At 48.4% G+C, this 21,941-nt stretch overlaps 2 protein-coding genes across 2 annotated transcripts in view; one reads left to right on the plus strand and one right to left on the minus strand.

Moving 5' to 3' along the window:
• Nucleotides 1-17,340, plus strand: part of LOC116430348 (uncharacterized) — a 169,382-nt gene extending 152,042 nt beyond the window's left edge. The window contains 8 exon segments of the mRNA XM_076371794.1: nt 3,161-3,302; nt 3,569-3,785; nt 4,804-4,902; nt 5,033-5,191; nt 5,739-5,877; nt 6,424-6,739; nt 7,291-7,420; nt 7,596-17,340. Coding sequence (XP_076227909.1) covers nt 3,161-3,302; nt 3,569-3,785; nt 4,804-4,902; nt 5,033-5,191; nt 5,739-5,877; nt 6,424-6,739; nt 7,291-7,420; nt 7,596-8,148 — 1,755 coding nt within the window. The 3' untranslated portion in view covers nt 8,149-17,340.
• A 429-nt stretch (nt 17,341-17,769) lies between these two features.
• Nucleotides 17,770-19,162, minus strand: LOC116430364 (coiled-coil domain-containing protein 43). The gene is made up of 3 exons (XM_031984376.2): nt 18,925-19,162; nt 18,146-18,534; nt 17,770-18,064 (listed from the first exon to the last, which is right to left on the minus strand). Exons 1-3 carry the CDS (start codon nt 19,087-19,089, stop codon nt 17,992-17,994), a joined length of 627 nt encoding a protein of 208 aa, XP_031840236.1. The 5' UTR covers nt 19,090-19,162; the 3' UTR covers nt 17,770-17,991.
• Nucleotides 19,163-21,941: the final 2,779 nt, after the last annotated feature.

The raw sequence follows: 21,941 nt of genomic DNA on the forward strand, positions 1-21,941 counted from the left end.
AGGATTACAATTTATATGCAAGCTCGCCAGGGGTGAGAAGGCTGCTATCCTTTGCTTTTTATTTGCACCGACGCGCCGCGGTCGTGCGATTGTCCGCGCGATTGTCCGCGCGATAATAATTTTTCATTACGCGTGGTCGATTGGGAACCGAGCGACGCCGACCTTGTCGCCAGCTCCTCGGCCGCTTGGACTCCAGAGGGATGCGGCGACACGGAGGTGAACAAAGATGCCCCGCTAGAGATTGGAACCGTCGCGCGCGGCTCCAATTCGAACCCTGTTAACCCCTGTGGCCACAAGCGATTCGAACCGAAATCAACGAAGATTCGATTGTAGGGGATTTCGCGTTTTCGCGAAAATTAAAGTATAAAATTCTCATAGCGCCGAAGAGCACGACGGAGTCCATAGGGGTTATCGAAGCGGTCATCGAGTTAACCAAGAAAATACACTGCGAGTTATACGAACGGTGGGCGAGGAGTTCTTAAATACCAGAAAGTGCGGGCCAGCGCGCCACGGGGAGCGGGTTACCAATAAAACGAGACAATTTAGACAGCCACTTAGGGCGAGTCGGAGAACGGTCGCTTCGAAGGCGGGTGACGCGCACGGAAATATTCGAGGCGTGCACCCAAGGTGTTTCTCCCGGGCCTTGATGCCGACGTTTAAATAGATACGCCGAGGGACTGTGAACATCGCGAGGCTTTCGGGACACGGTCGGGTTAAAGTGCCAATGCTCCGTTTATGGCTACTTTCGATCGTTCCGTCACTGTTTCTCGGACACCTCGATTTTCCTCGTCGACGTCTTCGGCTCTGTCGTTCGCGTTACTATCGAAACGCGAACTTGCCAACGAATAGTTGTATCGCGTCGGTTTAAATGAAAACGGTATCGTACCGTTTGACATTTCAATTCGAAGGATAGACAATGATCGGATGCGACGTCAGCGCTGCTCGAAGACGCTCCGAAAGGGGCGCGTTCTGCTCCTCGCCGCGCCAGGGAACCGTTCAATGGCAATTGATTCGGGTCAACGACGATTACCGCCGGACAAACGTTGACATAAATTTCTATTAAAGGGTCACGTGACCTGCCGCATAACCGCAACGAGGGAACATTCCTTTCTCCCGGCTGAATTTACTTTCTCGGAATGTCGCGGGAGGGTAACTTAGGATCCATCGAAGAATCGCGTTTCAATTATTTTAAGACGCGATTGGTCTACATTTTGCATAATACCAACGTCCATTGTGTTCGACGAAACCCGCCCGGTGAAACGTGAATCGTTGCGAAGACGAGACGATTTTGGCCGTCGACGACGAAACATTCGAGACTAGACGGCAAGAAATGTTCTTTCACGGAACAAAGCTGTACACAGCATCGTCGATTGTTGTAACAGAAAGAGAGAACGGACTTGGAAATATTGTCTGGGTCAGCGACGCCCATTTGCGTTCCGACGCGCGACTTCGATCCAACAAAGTACCCGGAAACGTGTCAGGAATCGCCTAGCGAGATCGACTTTGCTTCTGGTCATGCTACACCGTAGACAGCGAATATAACGCGTAAAGGATAGTTCAGCGTTGTCCTAACAAAGTGAAATTTTCCTTTGAACCTCAAACAGAAGCTCGAAACGCGAAGAAACTTTCCGGCGGACTTTACCTTTCATCGGAATACTCGAATATTTCAGCATTAATAATAGGCGCAACCGCGTTACACGAAATTCGACGTTGAACGTCGCACTCGACAATTTGGTCGCATCCGAGCAAACGGCGACCGCGAATAGCCTCTCTCGCTGTTAAAGGGTTAATTTCAGTTCCCGGGAGCGTCGCTTCGTCCGGTGGATTGATCGGTGTTTTACGAGCCCGTAACTTGGCGGCATAACGACCGGTCGCGCGAGGATACGCGAGTCAAATCGTGAAACAACCCGCAGGTCGCATCGGGTCGGCCGCGTCCCGCGATCGGGCGCGTCGTGAAAAGAGTGTACTCGCGCGGCAAATTAATGGCCACCGTAGGTCGTGTAACTCTCTGGCAAGGGGACAACGACGGCCAGACGACTGCTGGCTGATTGTCATTCAAAACGGCACCGGCGACCGGTGACTGGCCTTGGCCATACGGAAAGGCGACGCTCCGCAAACGAAACGCCTTAATGCCTCGAAGAGGAGACATAATTGTCGGGGCCGTTAAACTTCTGCTGCCCCGGCGTCTCCAGGGTCAATATCCAGATCGAAACTTTTGCCCGCTTATCCGCGAGATTTTCTTTGATCCGCGAGTAGGCAGACTCTCGATGGGAAGCAGTCGCTGAAAACCAGTCAACGACGAACGACTGCTCGATCATCCGATCTCGATCCGGCGAGAACGATTCTCCAAACCGTGTTCAATACCGAGTCCACAGCTAATCGTTGCCAATGCTTTCTAAAATGCGGCGTATTTTTGCAATTTTTCGTCCACTGCTCGCACGTTATACCGCGCGTCGCAAGTTTAAACACAGACTCGCGTAAAAGTAATTTGGTTTTCTCCGAAGTACGAAACGGTGACCGTCGCGAGCGTGTCGATCCGTAATCGGATTGCGTTACGAATGATTCGTAGTGGCGTTTCGCTTCTGGCTCGCATAGCGCTCGTCCAGTTGTTCGTGAGCGTTCCGTCGACTAATTGCAGGCTTTACACGCGACATTGTTCCATTCCGATCCCTGGCCGGATCCGTAATCAGCGGTGCGAGTCTCTGGTCGCCGTCTCGTGGTCGTCTACCGTGGAATTTGTCGCGGCCGACACCGTTTCCCCTCTTTTCCCCGCTTTTCCCCGCTTTTCCCCGTGAAAACTAACCCGATTGTAAAACACCGCGGCGTAAACAAAACTTTCTTCGCGCCGCTGGCACGAATAAATAAATTTGAAAGTTGCCGGTCTCGTCCGCGACGCGTGGAAAAACTTGTTTCGCGTTGACGCGGCAATATGGCGGACGTTGGGGCCGAAACGAATCGTAAATCCATCGTTGTAGCGAACGTAAATAGGCGTACCATTTGTTTCCGCGGAAAAGAATTTGTTATTCGATTAGTGTATAATGATTTTTTAATAGTTCGAGCACATATAACTTGTTTGCATAACGCTATTTATACAATACGCGACACTTAATCGTCCTCCAGGAAATTGGTTAACGAGTTCTGCGATGATTGTTTGTTTCAGAAGATACAGTCATTCTTTCACCCCAAACCGACCCGAGTGGACAAATCGGACAACAACAACACGAACAACTCTACGACGAACAACATCCACAGCATGCCGATTCACGAGCCTTCCATCAACGCCACGTCTCACGACACATACTGTACGCATTCATTTACATCGAACGCCGAGGAAACGAAAATATTCTCCGGTTCAAAGAATCCCTTCGACGGTCAACCCTTAGAATGTCCGTTTCCCCTTTTGCTCCGCGATAACGAACAAAATGAAAATCTAGTAAATCTAGTAAATCGAGTCTTATCAGTCGAATCGTTTGAAATAGCGTCTCGCCGAAATTCCCCCGAGGCAGATTCTAATCGTTCGAAATGTTTGCTTTTCTTTTGTTTCGAAAAAATAATGAAACAAACGCAGCCGGAAGATTGCCAATGACACCTCAAGATGCGCTCAGGTTTTTCGGTCCAAGGCTCACGGGATTCGAGCGCGCGGAGATCGAAAAATACTCGGAGATCTGGTATCTGGGCCTACCGGCCCAAAAGATACACGGCGAGGAGGGGGCGTCTCAGAACTGCGGCTACGACGACGAAAACGGGAATTACAACAAGGTCCTCCACGATCACATCTCGTACAGGTGAGTTTCCATCGTTTCCACGACGGCAACAGACTTTCCTTTTAATTGCCACTTAAGCCGGCCTGTGTTTATTTACGCCGATTTCACGTGTTTGCGTGTATCAGCCTTAAGCGGTTTACCGAGAAAGAGCGCCCACGACAAGATTCCCCGTAAGCGGCACCGGTCATTATGCGTTCAAAGAAAATAATCACTCGCTTGAAATAATAATCCTGACAAGTCTCGCTCTTTGCGGAAGAGGAGGATTTCTTTTTCTCCTTCTTTACTTTAGTTTATTTTACTTTATTCTTTAGACGTTCAGCGTTGTTGAATCGCAACACGCATCGTAGTTAATAAACCGTTGACTGTGAAAAAGAAAGAAAAGCGTGCCGTTCACCTTTCCGCTGCATCGGTTTTTACGGCTATCGGTCGCGAGAAATTACGAAAACGTAACGATGATTGCGCAAACGAATATTATCTATGTGGTTTTTAAACTCATTAGAAATTCAAGGCTGAAAAACATTGACCGAAGCTTATCGTTGACACTAATCTCACCGTCGCGCGGCTACAATGGTTAGCCGTGTCTCGGAGTATGCAATTACCGTCGAACGATTCCCAATAAAACAGTCAAAACACTCGATCGCGGTCGGCGATGGCCAATGATCGAACGATCTCTCTATTCCAACGGAACGTTTCGTTAACGGCGGCCAAGTAAATCGCCGTGAAATTACCAAAAATTCATTGGATCGCGCCAAACTGGATCGCAGGAAACTTTCGATTCGTCGAGTAAAATTCTCCGTTCGATAAGAGGTACGTTTCAACTCGGATTAATTCGAGCAATCCCATCGAACCGAAAGGTGCTCGGAGATTCGCCTCTAAACGAAAAGACCGAGTGTCGAGAATAGCTCGCGGAATTTCTGCGCGTCTATGTTTGCCTTTATATTTATATATATATATAGAATTCTTCCACGTACGACTATTCGAACGTTTCGTTTGTACAACAACAACAACGAAGTGGACTTGTTTTCTTTGGAATGTTCAGATACGAAATCCTGGGGGTGATAGGCAAAGGAAGCTTCGGCCAAGTGATCAGAGCGCTGGACCACAAGACGTTACGGTACATCGCCATCAAGATCATCAGGTGAGCGAGAGCCAACGCGCGACAACTCGGTCGCCGCGAATCACGTCGAATCGCGATCAATTGCCAGTCGCGGTAGACGCTTTGTCCGTTTCATCCGAATGACGACGCGACTTCGCTTTCGTCCTTGCAGGAACAAAAAGAGATTCCATCACCAGGCACTCATCGAGGTGCAGATCTTGGAACACTTGAGGAAGAAGGACCTGGAGGCTAACGCCTCCCACAATGTGATACACATGCTAGAATACTTCTACTTCAGGAACCACTTGTGCATCACTTTCGAGTTAATGAGGTGCGTGGTACCGTCTCCTCTTTCTCTCGACTCTTCCACGGATATTTCCCAATATCGTTAACGTCGGGATTCGAACGTTTTTAAGATTAGGTTCACGACGCACCGGTCAGTTTGGCGCGTATGGAGTTTTCGAAACGCTGTTTACCGTCCAAACTGGAACGAATGTCCGTGAACCTAATGTTAAACGCCTGTCGTATGGTTTATTTGTTGCGAATTATTCACGAGTTTCGAACGATGATGCGAATCTTCAGTGAAATCGATATTCTTCGTTCCGTGGTAATCGAATGTATCGATCGGACAGCGATTGCCTGTTTAATTTCCAAACGATTATCGTAGCAAGTTTCTTTTCGCTTGAGAATCAAACGATTCGGCCGCCTCGTTTTCCCGTGTATACAATAGTCGATGCCAACGATGAAACCTAATCGATACATCGAACGCAAAGAATCGGTCTCTATCCGTGATCGAAACACGCTCGCCACACGCCGCTAAAAGAGATATGCTGCGTGAACCTACAGATTACTCAAAATTCCAATTCTCTCGTTCGCAGTTTGAACCTGTACGAACTAATCAAAAGGAACAGCTACCAGGGATTCAGCCTGAGCTTGATACGACGGTTCGCTAATTCGTTGATTAGCTGCCTGAAACTGTTGTACCGGGAGAACATCATCCACTGCGATTTAAAGCCGGTGAGTGCACGCGTGCATGCTGCGTCCTCTTAGAAAGTCCGAAGACCAAACTATACTTGCCCGCGCCGGTGTTCGCCTCGGCAGAGATAATTACCGGCGGTGCTCGCTAGCGCTATCCTTTCACGATGCCGGACCCCTAACGATCGTTAAAATTCTGTTCGGCGGTGGCCACCGCCGCGATTAACGCCGGAAATAAATTGTCCGGCGAACGCGGGAGTTCTTTGACGGTGAACCGCGGGAACGAGGGAAACCACGGTCGAAGAGAAACGAAAAAACTATTAACCCCTTGCTGGAACCGTCGTCCCCTTTAGAACTTGCTATTTATCCTTATTAATTCCAACTGGACAGAAATTGTTGCGTTCGAGTTGCCGAATTCAGCTGAACCGTATTTCGTTTCCATGTCCCCGAACTACCCCTAACTTACCGCCGGGTCGGTGCGCCTGTGCGCGGAAAAGTTGAAAAACCATCGAATCGCCGTGAACACGATCATTCGTCTTGTCGATACACGGTATGTGTTCGCTGATCGGCCGCTTTTGATCGTTCCAGGAAAACGTGCTTCTGAAGCAGCGGGGTAGCAGCTCGATCAAGGTGATAGACTTCGGGTCCTCGTGCTACAGCCACCAGCGCGTGTACACGTACCTGCAGTCCAGGTTCTACCGGAGCCCGGAGGTGCTTCTGGGCCTTCCGTACGGGACGCCGATCGATATGTGGAGTCTGGGCTGCATCTTGGCCGAACTGTACACCGGCTGCCCATTGTTCCCGGGCGAGGACGAGATCGAGCAACTCGCCTGCATCATGGAGGTCCTCGGCGCGCCGCCGAATTACATCATCAATCACGCGACACGTCGCAGGCTTTTCTTCGGTACGATCCATTCTGGCAAATTTCTTCTCTCTTATCCGTTGAACGCTCAAAAGAGAAACCAAATGAATATTTCTTAATCGTCTCCCCAGTTTTCCAACATTTATTTTTATACTTCAATCATCGAGGTATCGATCTTTTTCGGAGAGGGTGTTTAGCAGGGGAAGGTTACACGTTCAAGCTTCCCCGTGATTTTCACGAATTAGACCCTCCTCCGAGGGGCTGTCTAATTATAAAGTATATCGTAAAAGTTAAAAGAGAAACACCGACCGTACGTGCACGTATTTACCGATGTAATCGAAACACGGTTTCCGCGCGTCTCGTTCACCGCGTACCTGCTTCGGAAGCGTCCACTGTAAAGGTCGAAATTAATTTCAACCGTGAGCATAGAATTTACCAGTGCGTGAACACGCGTCGCGAATTCGATATATGTAGTTTACGAAGCCAGTCGGTCGTGCACGTTACGCATTGTTTGATTATACGAGATTACAGACCGTCCCGGGGACTTGGGTAATTACGGTTCGAAACTGAATAATGGAAATGATCGTTTTCAGACCCGAAGGGAAGTCCACGATGCGTGACAAACAGCAAGGGCAAGAAGAGGTGGGTCGGTAGCAAGAATCTCTCGATGGTTCTCCGCTGCACCGACAGCCTATTCGTGGACTTTATCAGTAGATGCCTCGAGTGAGTGTTTTTAATCGATGCTTTTATTCGTTTCCCTCTAACAAACTGCTCGCGAACGACGCCGACTAACAAAATGCTGTACATATAGAGTATTTGAAAATTGCAAGAGACACGATATATAGATGATATATATGTATATATATATATATATATCGTAACCTTGTTGTATCCTCAGGTGGGATCCATACAAGCGGATGACCCCCAGCGAGGCGAGCCGCCACGAGTGGTTGAACTCGTCGTCCTACCACATGAACTCGTCCTCCTCGACGACGGCGACGTCGACGGTGAACGCGAACGCGAACACGAACACGGCGAACGCGAACGCGAACTCGAACGCGAGCTCGAACGCGAACGCGAACACGAACACGAACACGGCGAACGCGAACACCACGACGACCGTGGAGACGTCCTCGCAGTCGGCCCACGCCCAGACGGTGAGCGTAACGGTGAGCGCGCCCCGGCAACGTGCGACCACGGTGGAAGATCCGCCGTACACGATGTACCGACTCTACAAAGGCCGTAAATATGTGCAGAGAATCAGCACCGCCGACAACGCGGACAACGCCGGGCTGGTGGTGAAGAGCAAGCTGAACGGCAGCGCGAGCAGCCACGCGCTCGCCAGCACCGCCCCGACCGCCACGTCGAGACACGCGTCGACCGGCGATATCGTCGCGAGTCTGGACCCGAATCTCGACGATTCCGGTACGTTTTTACCGCCGATATTGTGAAGTCGGGCCTGCGCTAGCCACTTCTAGATGCTCCACCCTCTCCAGCCCCTATCATCCTCCAGCAGCCCCGTACCGTGTCATACCGCGAATCGAACGCTCCTCGTCGCGTGCAACCGGGACGGGAACTGAACGGATCGAGATCCCGAACGATCGTCGAGCTTGGAAACCAGACTGGCCGCCGGTCGATTTCATCAACGACAATAAAGCACGAACGCGATCGACCGCCGGCCGAAGACCAATTCAGGCCCCCGTGTAGAGTACTCTCGGAATCATCTATACACGTGTCTCGTACGTACCCAGATGGATCTGTGTGCCCGTGTCAGGGGTACCGCGTTCGCGGCTCAGGTTCACCCGGTATGTGCGCGAGGAGAACGGAGAGAGACACTTGCACACAGACGCGCGTGGGGGTTGGATAAAGTAGTAGGAAGGTTAGGGGATGATGGTGTATAGCCGTGAACCCGAATGCTCCAAGAGTATCCGAAGAGGAATATTCCGTGACGCGTTATTCGGAATTTCTACGATGACACGTTCAGATCGCTGAGCCGTGTAGTCAGAGCGGGCGCTATCGTCGACGAAGCGAGTCCTGTTTTCAGTAATATTTCTTATTACCGTACGAACATTGTAAAAGGAGCACACACAGACGTTGGCGCTTTTCCGAATCGGTGAGAAAAAGGCCAGAAATTGTTCGGTCGGATACGATAGCTGCCTTCGCGAGAAATTAGCGATTCAGGGTTCAATGTACAAAGCGTTCGTATTATTTTGTCCAACGCCCGTACGCGCACTCGGGATTACAAGAGCACCTCAGAACGGCATGTAGAATTGGCTGGCTGGATCGGCCCGATCGTTTCTATATCCGAGACACACCACACGCGTGACGAAGGCTAGGGTAAATTACGCGTTGTGCTAGTCTCTCCGGCATGTACGCGTCGAGCCGCCGAGGGCAAAATGATCTGACGAGGGCGGGCCGCGGACCGACGCGGCCCCACGCCGTCGCGCGACCGGAAACCACAGACGTTTATCTCCGTTTCCGAGTTAGCAGAGGTTCGCCCGACGGCCGGGGTGTCCCGCGCGTTAGCTACCCGCACCCCCCGATGTCACTCAGGTAATCGTAACGACGTGTATGCACCAATCGTAGTCGATCGAAAGTAATGTAGTGAAAGAGAGCGAGACAGAGCGATAGGAGACGAGAGCGCGAGAGGGAGAGAATGGGAGAGAGAGAAAGAGAGAGCAAGAGAGAGAGAGAGAGAGAGTGAGAGAACGAGCAAGAAAGTAAACAATTTCGATTTCCCCGATATCGGTCCCTTGTCCTTCGAGATACTAGCAAGAATTTACTTAGCCGGAAGAGAAGTCGGTTTCGCGAGTCGATCGGGGGGCGGCAGGATCGGATCGTATTGGTTCGGTCCAGTTTTACCTTGCCCTTGCCGACGACGACGACGACGACGACGCATTCGAAGGTGTCAACGACCCACGCAACCGCCGTTCGTCGCCGCGATCGACCGACGAGACCCCGTGACTCGATTATTATATTCAAGAGAAAACCGAGGAAAAACCGAAAAAAAAAAGAGAAATCGTACGAGGAGACTAGAACAGAGAGAGAAGGAGAAGGGTGAGTGTGAGTTTTCGAACAACGATTCCCGCGCGACAGCACCGTGTTCCCGCGTCGTCGAGCCAGCATCGAATTCCTTCGCAGTCGTGCGGAGAGAAGCGAAAAATCGCCGGATCGGAGTCGTTCGAAATTTACGATGACGACAACAACGGGCCGAGTTCCGACGAACGATCAAGGTTCGCGCGACGGCCGGGTTTAGGCTGAACGTAGGGGTGGGAGGGCGGTGAATCGAGAGAAAAAAAATGAAGAAAACGAAGAAAACGTAGTAGACGACGATGAGTTAGGCGGTTGAAGAAACGAGGGAGATGAAACGTGAGCGTGCGCGCCCCAGTTTCACGAGGCCTGATTAGTCTTATTGTGATATTAATCTACCACTGTCTTACGCAGATCTCTCCGATATTAAGATGTAACGGATCGCTAATAATGATTTTTCATTACTATTAATCATTATCCTTTTCTCCTCTGAGTATGGTTATTATCGCTCTCGCTGTTCGCGCCGCAAGATTCTGATCACGAGTTAACGAGTTGACGAGACACGAGAAACGAGAACGGTTACGCAGGTGGACATCTCCGTATCTCGGGGTGAGAACGATTCACGCGGAGAGTGACGATTAATTATAATTATATTGTACGTGTAAGGATATATTGTACAGACCGATTTAATTAAGCCCGACGAAAGGGGAAAACCCGAGAGTTTCGAGCACGAGGATTTGCCTTTTTGTCTCTTTTTTTTCCCTCCTCCCGTAGGACTAGGTTAGGGGAACCGGGCGAGATCTGTCACGGGATTTAGGAGATCGTGTCCCCCGAATCGGCGACGAACGTCGAGCCCCGCGCACGCGTTCAACCGTGTTACGGTGCACGCGTCGACTACCAGCTTTCACGGAACACCCGCCTTAGCTTTTCTTTGCCTCCGATTGCTAGCGTGAACATCTTTCGAGCGACAGAACGGAAGACGCTAAAGGAACTAAGACTAACTACGTCACAGTTTGACGCAATCCTAAATTCTGCGCCAATCGACAATTCCGAAGGATTTCTTTCCTACCTTAAACTGTTCAACTCTTTGGTGAAACTTCGAGACGCTGGAAAATAATAAGACTGTACCTTGATCTTTTAGTAGTTGGGTAATTAAATTCGATTTTAGCGTGTCCCGGCGACAATTAATCGACGCGTGCGTCGCAACACGTCCCGTCGCGTGCACGGAGGTTGAAGCTCGCGCGGTTCCGTTCGAGAAGAATCACCTTTTTTCGCATCGACAGAGAAAACAAACGAAAACTGGGAGAATAAAGAAGCGATTAGACGTTAAAATCAAGATCGACGAATTCTTGGCAACCACTGCCCCTTAGCGTATGCGAAGGATTTGAGGAGACACTCGCGTGTATCGTGTTTCCAAAGGTCGCATCGCCAACACGGACAAACGCGGAACGAGTTTCCCCGCTCGTGTTCAGAGATCACCGAACGAAAGTCTTCGCTCGTCGAGAGATACTCGAGCTGGTAGCTCGCCATAGGAGCCCTAACCGATTCTAAAAGCTAGTCGACGCTGAAGGACAATCGAGTGGCCCGGAACAACGGCGGTCCCCAGCTGCCGTTTCCGAGTCGCCGAGAAGGAAAAGCTTTTGCGACGCGTTCTTGGATTAATTAAATATCGATATTACGGTGTGTTGTTAGCGACGTTCATTTGTCCACGAACCGTTTCGGTACTTTTGCTTTGATTCCCATCGCCTTCGGCCCGGTTTGGGCTAGGCTCGACAACAGCGACACCCCCTCTTTTGTAGCTGCTCTCCTCGAGGGACGGGTAACGAACAAACAGATTTTCGTTCCGGTTGTGATAGAGGACTAGAAGTGTATTTCTTGCTTCCGCGATCGGATAGGCTTAACTCCGCGTCCCGTAGTATTCGAGCATTTCGTCGTTGATAGCCTAAAGCTGCTTTCACACGGTAGACGTGTAAAGTGAGATACGCGCGTAACGAATACCGAACGTTATTCGAGGATTCACAGTCGCGAATCGTTTCATCTTCATCTTTTCGCCACTTGTTCTCGAAATTTGTTACGAAATTGTCCGCCGTGGCGCGATATTGCAAGACGAGTGGATCGAAAGGTGAATAATCGATGGAAAAATAATAAAAAGACAAAAATCGTATTTTGTTGTTTCGTGTAGCATCGTGTGAAAGTGGCCTGCAAGCGACACACGGCGCCGTACGTATTTCGAGTCGCGTGTACCGAACCACACCCCGCCAGGGACAAACGGAAAAAAAGACGAGATTCAAGTGAGAAGACTGAAGTAAAAGACGTCATCGTAGGATTCCCTTTGAAAAGCCTTCCCCGTAAGGACGACCACTCACCGCGACACACGTAACATACACGTAACACACACGTAACACGTTTTTCATGTTTGTATACGATCACCGACCACCCGAGTCACACCCTACCCCCCCTTCAAGCCATCCACCGAGACGCGTTCCAACACGGCCGAAGTTTGATCCCGCGTACGAAAATCGATCGAAAACACGACAAATATTATTGCTCGCTGGCGCGTCGCGATTCGCATCCGTTCTTTCAATAGATTCTCTATTCGTTCGTTATTCCGTGTATTTCTAGAGAACGCAGAGTTCGAAGTTCCAGCGATCTGGAAGCACACAACGAGTAGAGCCGAACTTGATCCTTTTCGAAATGCCGGAATCGCGGAGAAGATTTTACCTTAGGAACCGCGTACTTTCTCGGTTGGATCTGTGCTTCGTTCGGCGAATCCAGCAGTTTCCCGGTCATTTATTTCTTTCGGTCGAACGTCGCTGTGTCGCGTTCGCGGGAGTTCCGCGCGTTTCCCTCGCCTTTGCAAACGATACGAGCAAAGTAAACCGCTGCACGCTTCTCGGTCGTCACCGTACGCCCTCGGCATTCGTTCAGACAGCTCGATCGACGCGTTCGGCTGAGATGTTCCGCCGAGAACCGGGAAGCTCTTCCATCGGAGGTACCGGTGTAATCAAAGATTTTCGATCGCGATCCTCGAAGCTAGGACGCAACAGTAATATCCGTAGGAAAAGAAGCCTCGAATGTGCAGATCAAGTACTTAAAAACCTCGTAAATGCTTCGGTTCTTTCCTTTGTCACGCGTTACAAGTCAATTTCCTTAAAAAAAAAAAAAACTTTTCTAAACACTTCGAATGAGCAGATCGAACCTTCCAGTAACGTAGAAAATTAGTTGGGACTCGCTGAGAATCTTTTAAAAACTCATTATACTCGAATGTTGGGTGTAGCAATTCTCTCGGTGTCTCTTCCAAGTAAATTTCCAATTAAATGTTCAACAGCTGTCCAACTTTGAGACGAAAATGCGAGACTCCGAAATGCTACTTCATTGAAAAAGCACCGGATCAATTTCTACGTCCAACTATTAGCACGTACAAAAAGTATCGAGCGCCGGAAGAAGTTCGTGCGGATTCTTAAATCGACATTGAAAAGCAAAGATCGTCTTCGCGAGATAAGTGAATTTTTCCTTTGATACCAACGGCATAAACGTAACTTGCTGCCAATACCATTTAGTTTGTTAACCTAGCGAAGTACCGAACGAAATCGAACCTCGATTGGTCGGTGACGAGAAAACCGCAGGAACTTTCCCCGGTGCCTAATAGTTTCCGCGTAAAACGTATCGCCGTATTTCCGGCGATTCCAACGCGCGGTCTTCTCATTCCACCTACAGTTGGGAGATGGCTCGATGTCTAGTCGACGGTTTCGCAGTTGCAATTAGTTACGCGCAACCGTATCGACGAGCGGCAAATTGATTATCGAAAGTATCAGGGACTCGGGAGTAGAGGCAAGAGAACATTGGTCGAGAATAAATGAAGAGCGATCGATCGATCAGCCATCGAGCGATTTCCCAGCGGTACGCATACTTGCTCCACCCTAGCGACGAAGGGACGTTCGAGGTGATTTTTTTGAAACGCTTGATACGGCGGACACAGCTAACAGTGCGAAAGACGAACCCGCGCCGGAACGATTGACAAGGTACCGCGTTCACAGACGAAACGAAACGAAACGAAACGAAACGGAATCTCTCGCGGGTTTCGTCGCGTTTACCACGACCAGTTGACCAAATGATTGCAAATTCGCAGGTGTCGACGGAGCGTACGCGAGAGAGAAAGAGCTGCCCGCGGAAGATCTTCATTCGACCGTAGTCAGAACAAAGAGTCTAACGCTTAACGAGTGTAGCGTGTAAAGGCGGCACGACACTTACCGCGCACGAACACGCGAAAACGCAAAGACACGCGCTACTGGTTTGGTGTAGGCTCTTGCTAGAAGAATACGAAATCGTGTATAAAAGTAACTAACATTAAACGAACACGTGCGTGAGTCAAGACGGATGCGTGAGTGAACGGATGGCCAAGAGAACAAACCAAACGATCAAGCCCGGACACGATAGCCCCTAAACGAAGAGGATACGAGTCCAGCGAGAGAGAGAGAGAGAGAGAGAGAGAGAGAGAGAGAGAGAGAGAGAGAGAGAGAGAAAGAAAGAAAGAGAGTGAGAGTGAGTTGAACATTACCGCATATACATAACTATATATAATATACATATACGATTTTACGTAATTAAGAGACCCAAGCAGAATGCGAACAAGTAACGAGTTTAAATATGAATAGGGTAAACCCATTTAGACGTAATTAGAGGACGCGAAGCCGTTCGAACTACGTAGTTCCATTGTACGGAGTTACAGTGCTCCTTTACCTCTCCCTTTGTACTGTCCGAGGATGCGCGATAGTTCTCGTCGATCGGCTCGCGCCGCGGGGAATTCAATCCGCGGGGGAAAAGGCTTCTACCGAACGAAACGTTCGCGTTACACCTTCAAATCGAGTCAATTGAATTCGTGTGTTCATCTCGTTGGCCCCTTTGTCCTGTGATTTCTTTAGCGGCTGTGCTTCGTAGAGCTACTCTCCGCGCTCGAATATCCATTAGAAGCGGGGAACGATTCGGCCGTAGTAGAACGGAGAGTAACGTGTTTCGTTTCTATTCAAAAACTATAGAGAACATTTAGAGCAGTCGAAGAGCCCAGTTGCCAATTCTCGTTAGCGAAAACTCATCGGCGTTATAAACGTGCCGGCGTTCGTGTCGAATGCTGCGACGGTTACCGATGACGGTTGAATCGCGGCCATGTTGTCCCGTCGCAGCCGGGTCATCTGGTGGAATTGCTTAATTGCGCGGCCGTTGAGCGTTTTAACAGCGGGGGGAATCGTTTGAAACGGGAGAAGTCGTTGTCCCTGGACGTCGGTTTCCTTGCGGACGATCCCGATCGTCGGCCAATGACGCACGCTCGGCGCGAGAGAACAAAGCGGTTAGCGCGGCCACCCCCTAGCCAGGTGTCCTTTCTTTCCCCGACACTCGCCAATTGTTCACGCCGGTTTGTACAGTCCGTCGAGGTTTTTAGTTGTGTTCACTATATTGTATACAGTGGGATCAAATAACGCGCGTTAGGATCGACTAAAATGTCCAACGCTCGGCGCGCCTAAGCTAAGCGAACAAACGTACCGCCGGGTACGCTGACCGAACGAAGACAAGAGTCCCGTGGGAAGGAAGAACGAGGGGGTTGCTCGAGCTTCGATTTCGGTTTCGATCTCGATCGCGATCACCGGAATCCGTACGAACGAGGAACCACGGTAGCGCCGCTTTCTAGTCCTAGGCCCAGGACGAGGATTCACGAGGGATGAGAACGGTCCGAAAGTTCGGAAATTCGACAATTCGCGAGGACAGGGAACGGACAGAAATGGACTCTCTTTCAGGCTTCAGCGTGAGGAATGCTTTTAGCGTGTATTTGTTAGCGTGCACACAATTACCCAGCTGAACGACGCGATTCGATTAAGGCCGCGGGCACACGAGCGTAAAGATGGCGGACGTTTTCGTAGTAACGTTCGTCGTTCAAATATTTCATCGAATTCTAGATAAAGATCTTGCCAACTTTCGAACCGTTACAGCATGCGTTACGACTTTAGACAACATACGCGCGAGTAACTTAATTCTCTTTAGGCGAAACACAGAGTGTTCCAGCAAAAGTATGCGTTGCGTTTATGCTAGGACGGTTGCTTGGGAACTCTGCTCGAAACGAAAAATGCTCTTTTTCTATTCGCATCCTTTGGCATAGAATCGAAACGCGAGTTTCCTTTTGCGAGTAGTCACCGACGACAACCGTCGTCCACGATACCGACGACTTTCAAAGATAATATATGATAATATAACGTCGATTCTTCTGTTCGTGCGCTATTCATGAACACTACGAATATATTTGATTGTCCATTTTCTCTGCACCTTGTTGCCAACCGACAACAACGCTCGTGTGCTGTGATCATCTACGTCCGTACAAAATCACGTCCGTCGTAACGCGCGTAATTCCTTTCCCCCTTCCCCCGTCCGGTGACTCGACCGATCCGCCGAGAGAAGGATGATCCATCGATCGGTGTTTCTTTTCCTTTCGACTTTTCGTTGTAGTATCTTCGATAGGGACAATCATGACTAAATAGACTTTCGTCCAGCGCGCGCCGTTCGGAAATTTCCCCGGGACCGCGGGAGGAAGTCGGGCAACGAGCAGCGAGCGGAATGATCTCTCCGCTACCGGACGACGAAGCATTCTGTTCACCGAATTTGTAAATTTTCCGCGTTCCGTGTATGGTTTCTCCTTTGTCGTTGTCGAGTTCTCTCCAGTGGACGATTCGTGTGTTGTATACTTACTCGCGTCGGTATAGATCGTGTCCCGTGAATACAGAAGCATGTACAAAATGTAATAATAAATATACGTGTATACATATATATATATATATATATATATACATGCATAGCCATATGTGTATATACATATGTATCCTTTGATAATAACGCAGTTTTTCGCATGTTGAGATAACGGAATCGATGGCGTGCGTTCTAATCGTGATTTCTGATCGTGATTTCTTCTATTAGGTATTCGTTAGAGTGTGTTACTTTCGGAGTTATTATTATTGATTCTTCGAGTCGTCGACGTTGTACGAGATCGTTTGATTCGATGTGTTGTTGTTGTTGTTGTTGTAACGAGCTTTGCAAAAATGACAAACGAAGAAGCACGAGGAGAACAAAAAGCATGGGAGGGGGAAAGGATATATATGTGGAAACAGAGACAGAGACGGAGACAGAAACAGAAACAAACTATGGGAAGGTGTGAGTGAACGAATGAGACCGAGAGAGAGCGAGAGAGAGAGTGAAAGAGAGCGAGAGATTGAACAGTGGAGAGAGAGAGAGAGAGAGAGAGAGGAAGAGTTACAACGATCATTTGTAACTCTGCGTTGATAAGCGGAGAAAGACCTTGTTATATCGTGTAAGTGCGAGTTCGTCAATTTCTGCCCACTTAATTATAGTGAATGAAGAAAAGAATTGCTAATAATAAATGATTATGATAATATGACATTAGTACATGTAACGATACAATACTGAAGCATCATCATCATCTTTTGTATCATTTGTTCGTTTGTTTTTATCTTACTGCGTTTGTCTTTCATTATTAATGCAATACCAAGATGACTCGGTTTCGACACGGTATCTTGTGTGTAAATATATACTAATAAAAAATACAAATACAAGAACAGCATGCAGTTCGATCAGTTAACTGTACCCTGCGCGGACACCGATTACTCGTACTTTAGAAGGACGTGTCCTTTTAATGGCCACAGGTGAGTCGGTGATTGATTATTTAAATGATTTATTCAATGAATCAGTATTAAATACATGATCCAGTTAAGATAACATAAGCTAAGCGGGGTAATTACAAAGTACAAATCATTCGCTTGTGTTCATTTTCTTTTCATAACGAAACTTTGTATGATTGCAGCTTAAAATTAAACGGAACTGAACAGGAAAATAATCTTAGATTATATCCTTCTTAAAGATGAAACAATGATCGATAAACGTTAACGTCACGAGAAGAACGGGAAACGCGTAGATAGAAAACTATTTCACACGAGAGTAGACGATTTACAGAGATTTTCAACAGACAGAAGGCACAGGCTGTAATGTTACATACCACAGAGATGTAATTAATATTACTCGGCTACACATATATGTTTGGTATTTCATCTGAAAGTATACTCTTCGAGACGGGTGGATTAGTAAAGTAATTTAAATAGTTGCTGGAGATCGTTACATGCACAAGAATAAATACAGATGTATACGTATGCTAGATTGCGTTTGATTATTTTCAATTTCAAGATAAACTTTAATGTCCCGTTGTCCCACTGCTACCTCCTTCGTTCTCCCTTTTGTGTCTTACGCTTTTCCTTTTTCTCTTCTTTCAATTGCTTTTGTTTCTCTCTGAACAAACAAGAATTTTAGTATTAGCGCATTTCTAATTCTCTTTCTCTTATCATTACTACTATTACTATCCTAACATACCGATCTTCTTTATCTTTCTCCTTCTTCTTCTGACTCTCTAGCTTAGCCTTCTCCCTCTTTTCTTTCTCTTGCTGAATTATCGCAGCAGCATTTGTATTCTTTTCGATACCACAGTCTCCTCCGTTCGCGCCGTTCTCTTCTCCATCGCCGTCGCTTTGTTCTTCCTCCGACATCTGACTGTACTGTGCAAGAATGGCCTCTCTTATTCGCCTCTCTTCCTCCGTGTAACTCTTTTGCGTCGTGGTCGGCAAAGACTGGGATTCCAGCATCTTTGCCAATCTAACGTCCACGTCTTCCATTGGTTCTTTGGAAGCATCGATGTCCTGAACCGGCAGCCATTTGGCCCAGGCGCTCAATATTTCTGTCACATGATTACTGATGTTGTCGTCCTGAAAATCATCAGGGCCCAACATTACATTCACAAATAGAGGATGAGGTCGACGAAAATGTGCATAGCACGATACACCTAAATAGATAATTGAATTTACATTTATTATCAAGGTGAAGAGATTCGTGAATTCGAGTTACAATAATGTTATAGAAAACTGTCAGTACTTTCACACTCGCTCGATACAAGGATATTAAAAGGTACAACGAACGCGACAACAAAATTGAATCATGCACGCAAAACGAGATGCACGATGCACCGAGCCTGTGCGGGCACATGCAAGTCGACGACAAAAAAAACTGAAATATCCGACTGTTATTTTTGACCGGCTGATAAATTTCGGCTACGAACAGCAAGCGCATTCTAACCTCACAGTCCGAGTGCTCCTCACCGTTATGCCAGCGAGTATGCCTTCTAGGGCTTCGGTCTTTTCATCCTCCGTCTCATCACCTTCTAAAATTCCTTTGATATACGATCCGAACACACCTTCGTCAGTATTTAAAGCCTGCAGCTTGCTACTGAGCCAGCAATCGAAGGAATTCGTTGCAACCGCCATGTTCGGCTTTTTCAACTTGTCAACTTCGACTATTGGCACTACTTGCTCGAAGCGCTCCGATACTTCTGGTATGTTGGTCAAACCACCGACGAAGAGTACTATAGCACTGACTTACTGTAATACCGACCGTGTGGAAAACCGGTCGTCGCGCCCTCCATAAATTACGACGTGAAACTTGAAGAACATGTCGGCTGCAATGGCTGCAGTCGGTCAAATCTGCAGACGCGACAAGCCATCTGTCCTCGCGATTTATTCCAACGAAAGATTTTCTTGTATTCTATGCAAAATAGAAAAATCAATTTGCAGTCATTAGCTCGGTATCAGGATCATTGCAGAGAACGTTTTTATCGATCATAGGTATACCTCACAAGATATAGGTTTATGCGAACAGCTTGAGCGAACCGCCACGGATGGCGCTGGTGAACACGTCTATGCGAATTTATTAAATAGAAAAATAAAATGTTAATGCAAATCGTCATTTACAGTTTGCAACGTTTATTCGTAATATAAGGTTAAGAAAATGAAAATGTTATTTCAAGCTAATCTAAATTGAAACACGCGCGTTCGATACAAGTAGGGAATCAGCGTGTCCGATTTTTAAAGTTAGTGTTTTGTATTTACCAAATTGACGACAGACATCGCGATTAATTTGCGTTCGTATATCGATAGAGTTTATCGGATTTTTCTTTGTTAATATGGAACTGTTTACTTAGCACTCCATTAAGCAACGCAGCACTTTCCATTTTGGAAATTGTGTATTCCCGTCGCGTTCTTGGGTATAAAGATTCGAAAATCTTGTTCCGGAGTGAGTGGTTGTCGGGGGCAGTCGATACATTCTTATTTCTATACAAAGCCTTTCAATTTCCCTACTGAGCCTTTGATATTTTGCAGAACGAGGGTCCTTTGCCCTACCCGTCGCGCTTCCCGCTTCGCTAAGACTGCGCTCGTGCTCAGCGTCTTACCTTTCTCTCGGTGTTCCGACGCGAATCTATCGGAAAAATCGACGAATCTTTAGCCAAAAATTATGAAAAAATCAAACCGAACCTTGCCGTACACCCAATGATCCTTTCTTTCCTCAGCGGAGCCGCGAAGAGAACTCCGAGGGGATGAAAAGACAGAAACAAAGAAAAGAAACTCCTCCTTTTCCCTATCGCGAAGGGAAAAATGCCGTGGACGATCCGTGAAATGTTCGGGCGCCCGTTCAAGACGCATCGATGATCGTCGAACAGTTCCACCGGCGGAAAGAGTTTCGCGTGAAAAGGAAATCTGGGATCCATGACGATCCCCGAAAGAAGCGAATGAATTATCTCCGAGCCGGACGAATGCCGGGCATTCTTCTCGATAACGATCGCGAACGAAAGGATTCCCTCGGACGTGAAAGACGGGAAACGATTCCGTTTAGTCCCGGCTACTTTGCAATGATATATCGGCCGGTCCGCGAGGAGGTGACCGGGACGGCGGGCATTGCGGCACAGCTTTGAGGTCGCGACGAGCCGCCGGGTTCGCGTTAGCCACGCGTTAGACGATTCGTTCCGTGAACACCGACGCGTCCCGTGGCCGGCTTTCATCGGACGCAACCCTTCCTCGCTGCAACGGCCGGAGATAACTCCGCCGATTGCAACGTGACTGGGCTAATTGAAACGTTCGCCGGAATCGAGGACTCAATTTCCCTCGGTATGATCGATGAATCGAGGCTGCGTGAAATTCTGCTATTATAAGGATTACGGTCGCGGTCGCTTCTGTAACTGGTTGCAGTTGTTATCGTTCCTGGGTTCCGAACCATCGTACCGTGCAATTTTCAAGCAAACTACGTATCTCGAGGAGCGTATCCTTTCGATCGTCGTTCTAATGCGAATCGATTGGAGCTAAATACACGCTCACCGACAAACGATAGAAGAAACGAAATATCCTTCGCAGACTCTTAATTCGTTGAAAGTTCCGCAAACGACAAGATCTCGAACGTTCCCATCGAAAATGCCGCAAGAAACAATATCGGTCCGCAGATTTCCATCGGACGGTTCGCGATCGTTGGCAGAATCTTATTTATCAAAGCGTCGTCCATCAAAGGGGAATCTGCCAGGATCCTCGAGGAAAAAGCTGAGCCACGAGAGTCGGACACCGTCGAAGAAAGCCCCGATTGCAACTTCAACCGAAGAATTCGACTTAATGCCGGTTCAAGCACGCGGGCGGCCCCCGTTGATCACCGTGCTCCCCGGTAGCGATCTATTATGACAAAGAAGCACGGAGAAGTGGCTGCCCGCTGAACCGCCGCCGAAGGGACGAAGATAAATCGCAAGAAATGCAAATGACGCACTCCGACGGCTGAATGAAGCTCCATTACCACGATTTTCGGAGGACACCGACCGCCTTCGGCGCGTCGCGCCGAGGGAAGGGTGAACGAACCGAGGAAGGTAGGTAGGTACGTAGTGTGACATTGTGCCGGTGAAAGTTCCGTTCGAGTGACACTCGAGATAAATGTTCGGCAACGCCGAGGAAAACTGTCTCTTCTCCTTTTTCCTTTCAGCCCGTTCTCCGCGCTGGCCGGAGTCCATTTTTCGCCGAACGAACGGTTCGTCGAACGCATTCGATATCTTCCGCGCGATTTCCATGCTAATTTCACGCGTGTCCGAGGAACGACGTCTTTGTTGGTAGAATGTAGCGGTCGAATCATTGCGACTGTGTAAGAGCTTTCGATTGTTTAGAGATTTTAAACCTGTTGTCCCAATTGCCGAGTAGCGGAGACCAACCCTTGAAACTCGAGTGTCTCGATGTTGTCGCCTAAATTCTGTCCACTTCGAAGCAGAAGAAACCGTTGGAAAATTGTTCAACGATGTAGATCGTAATGGATCTCG

This window comes from Nomia melanderi, chromosome 10, assembly GCF_051020985.1.
Source record: "Nomia melanderi isolate GNS246 chromosome 10, iyNomMela1, whole genome shotgun sequence".
NCBI lineage: Eukaryota > Metazoa > Arthropoda > Insecta > Hymenoptera > Halictidae > Nomia > Nomia melanderi.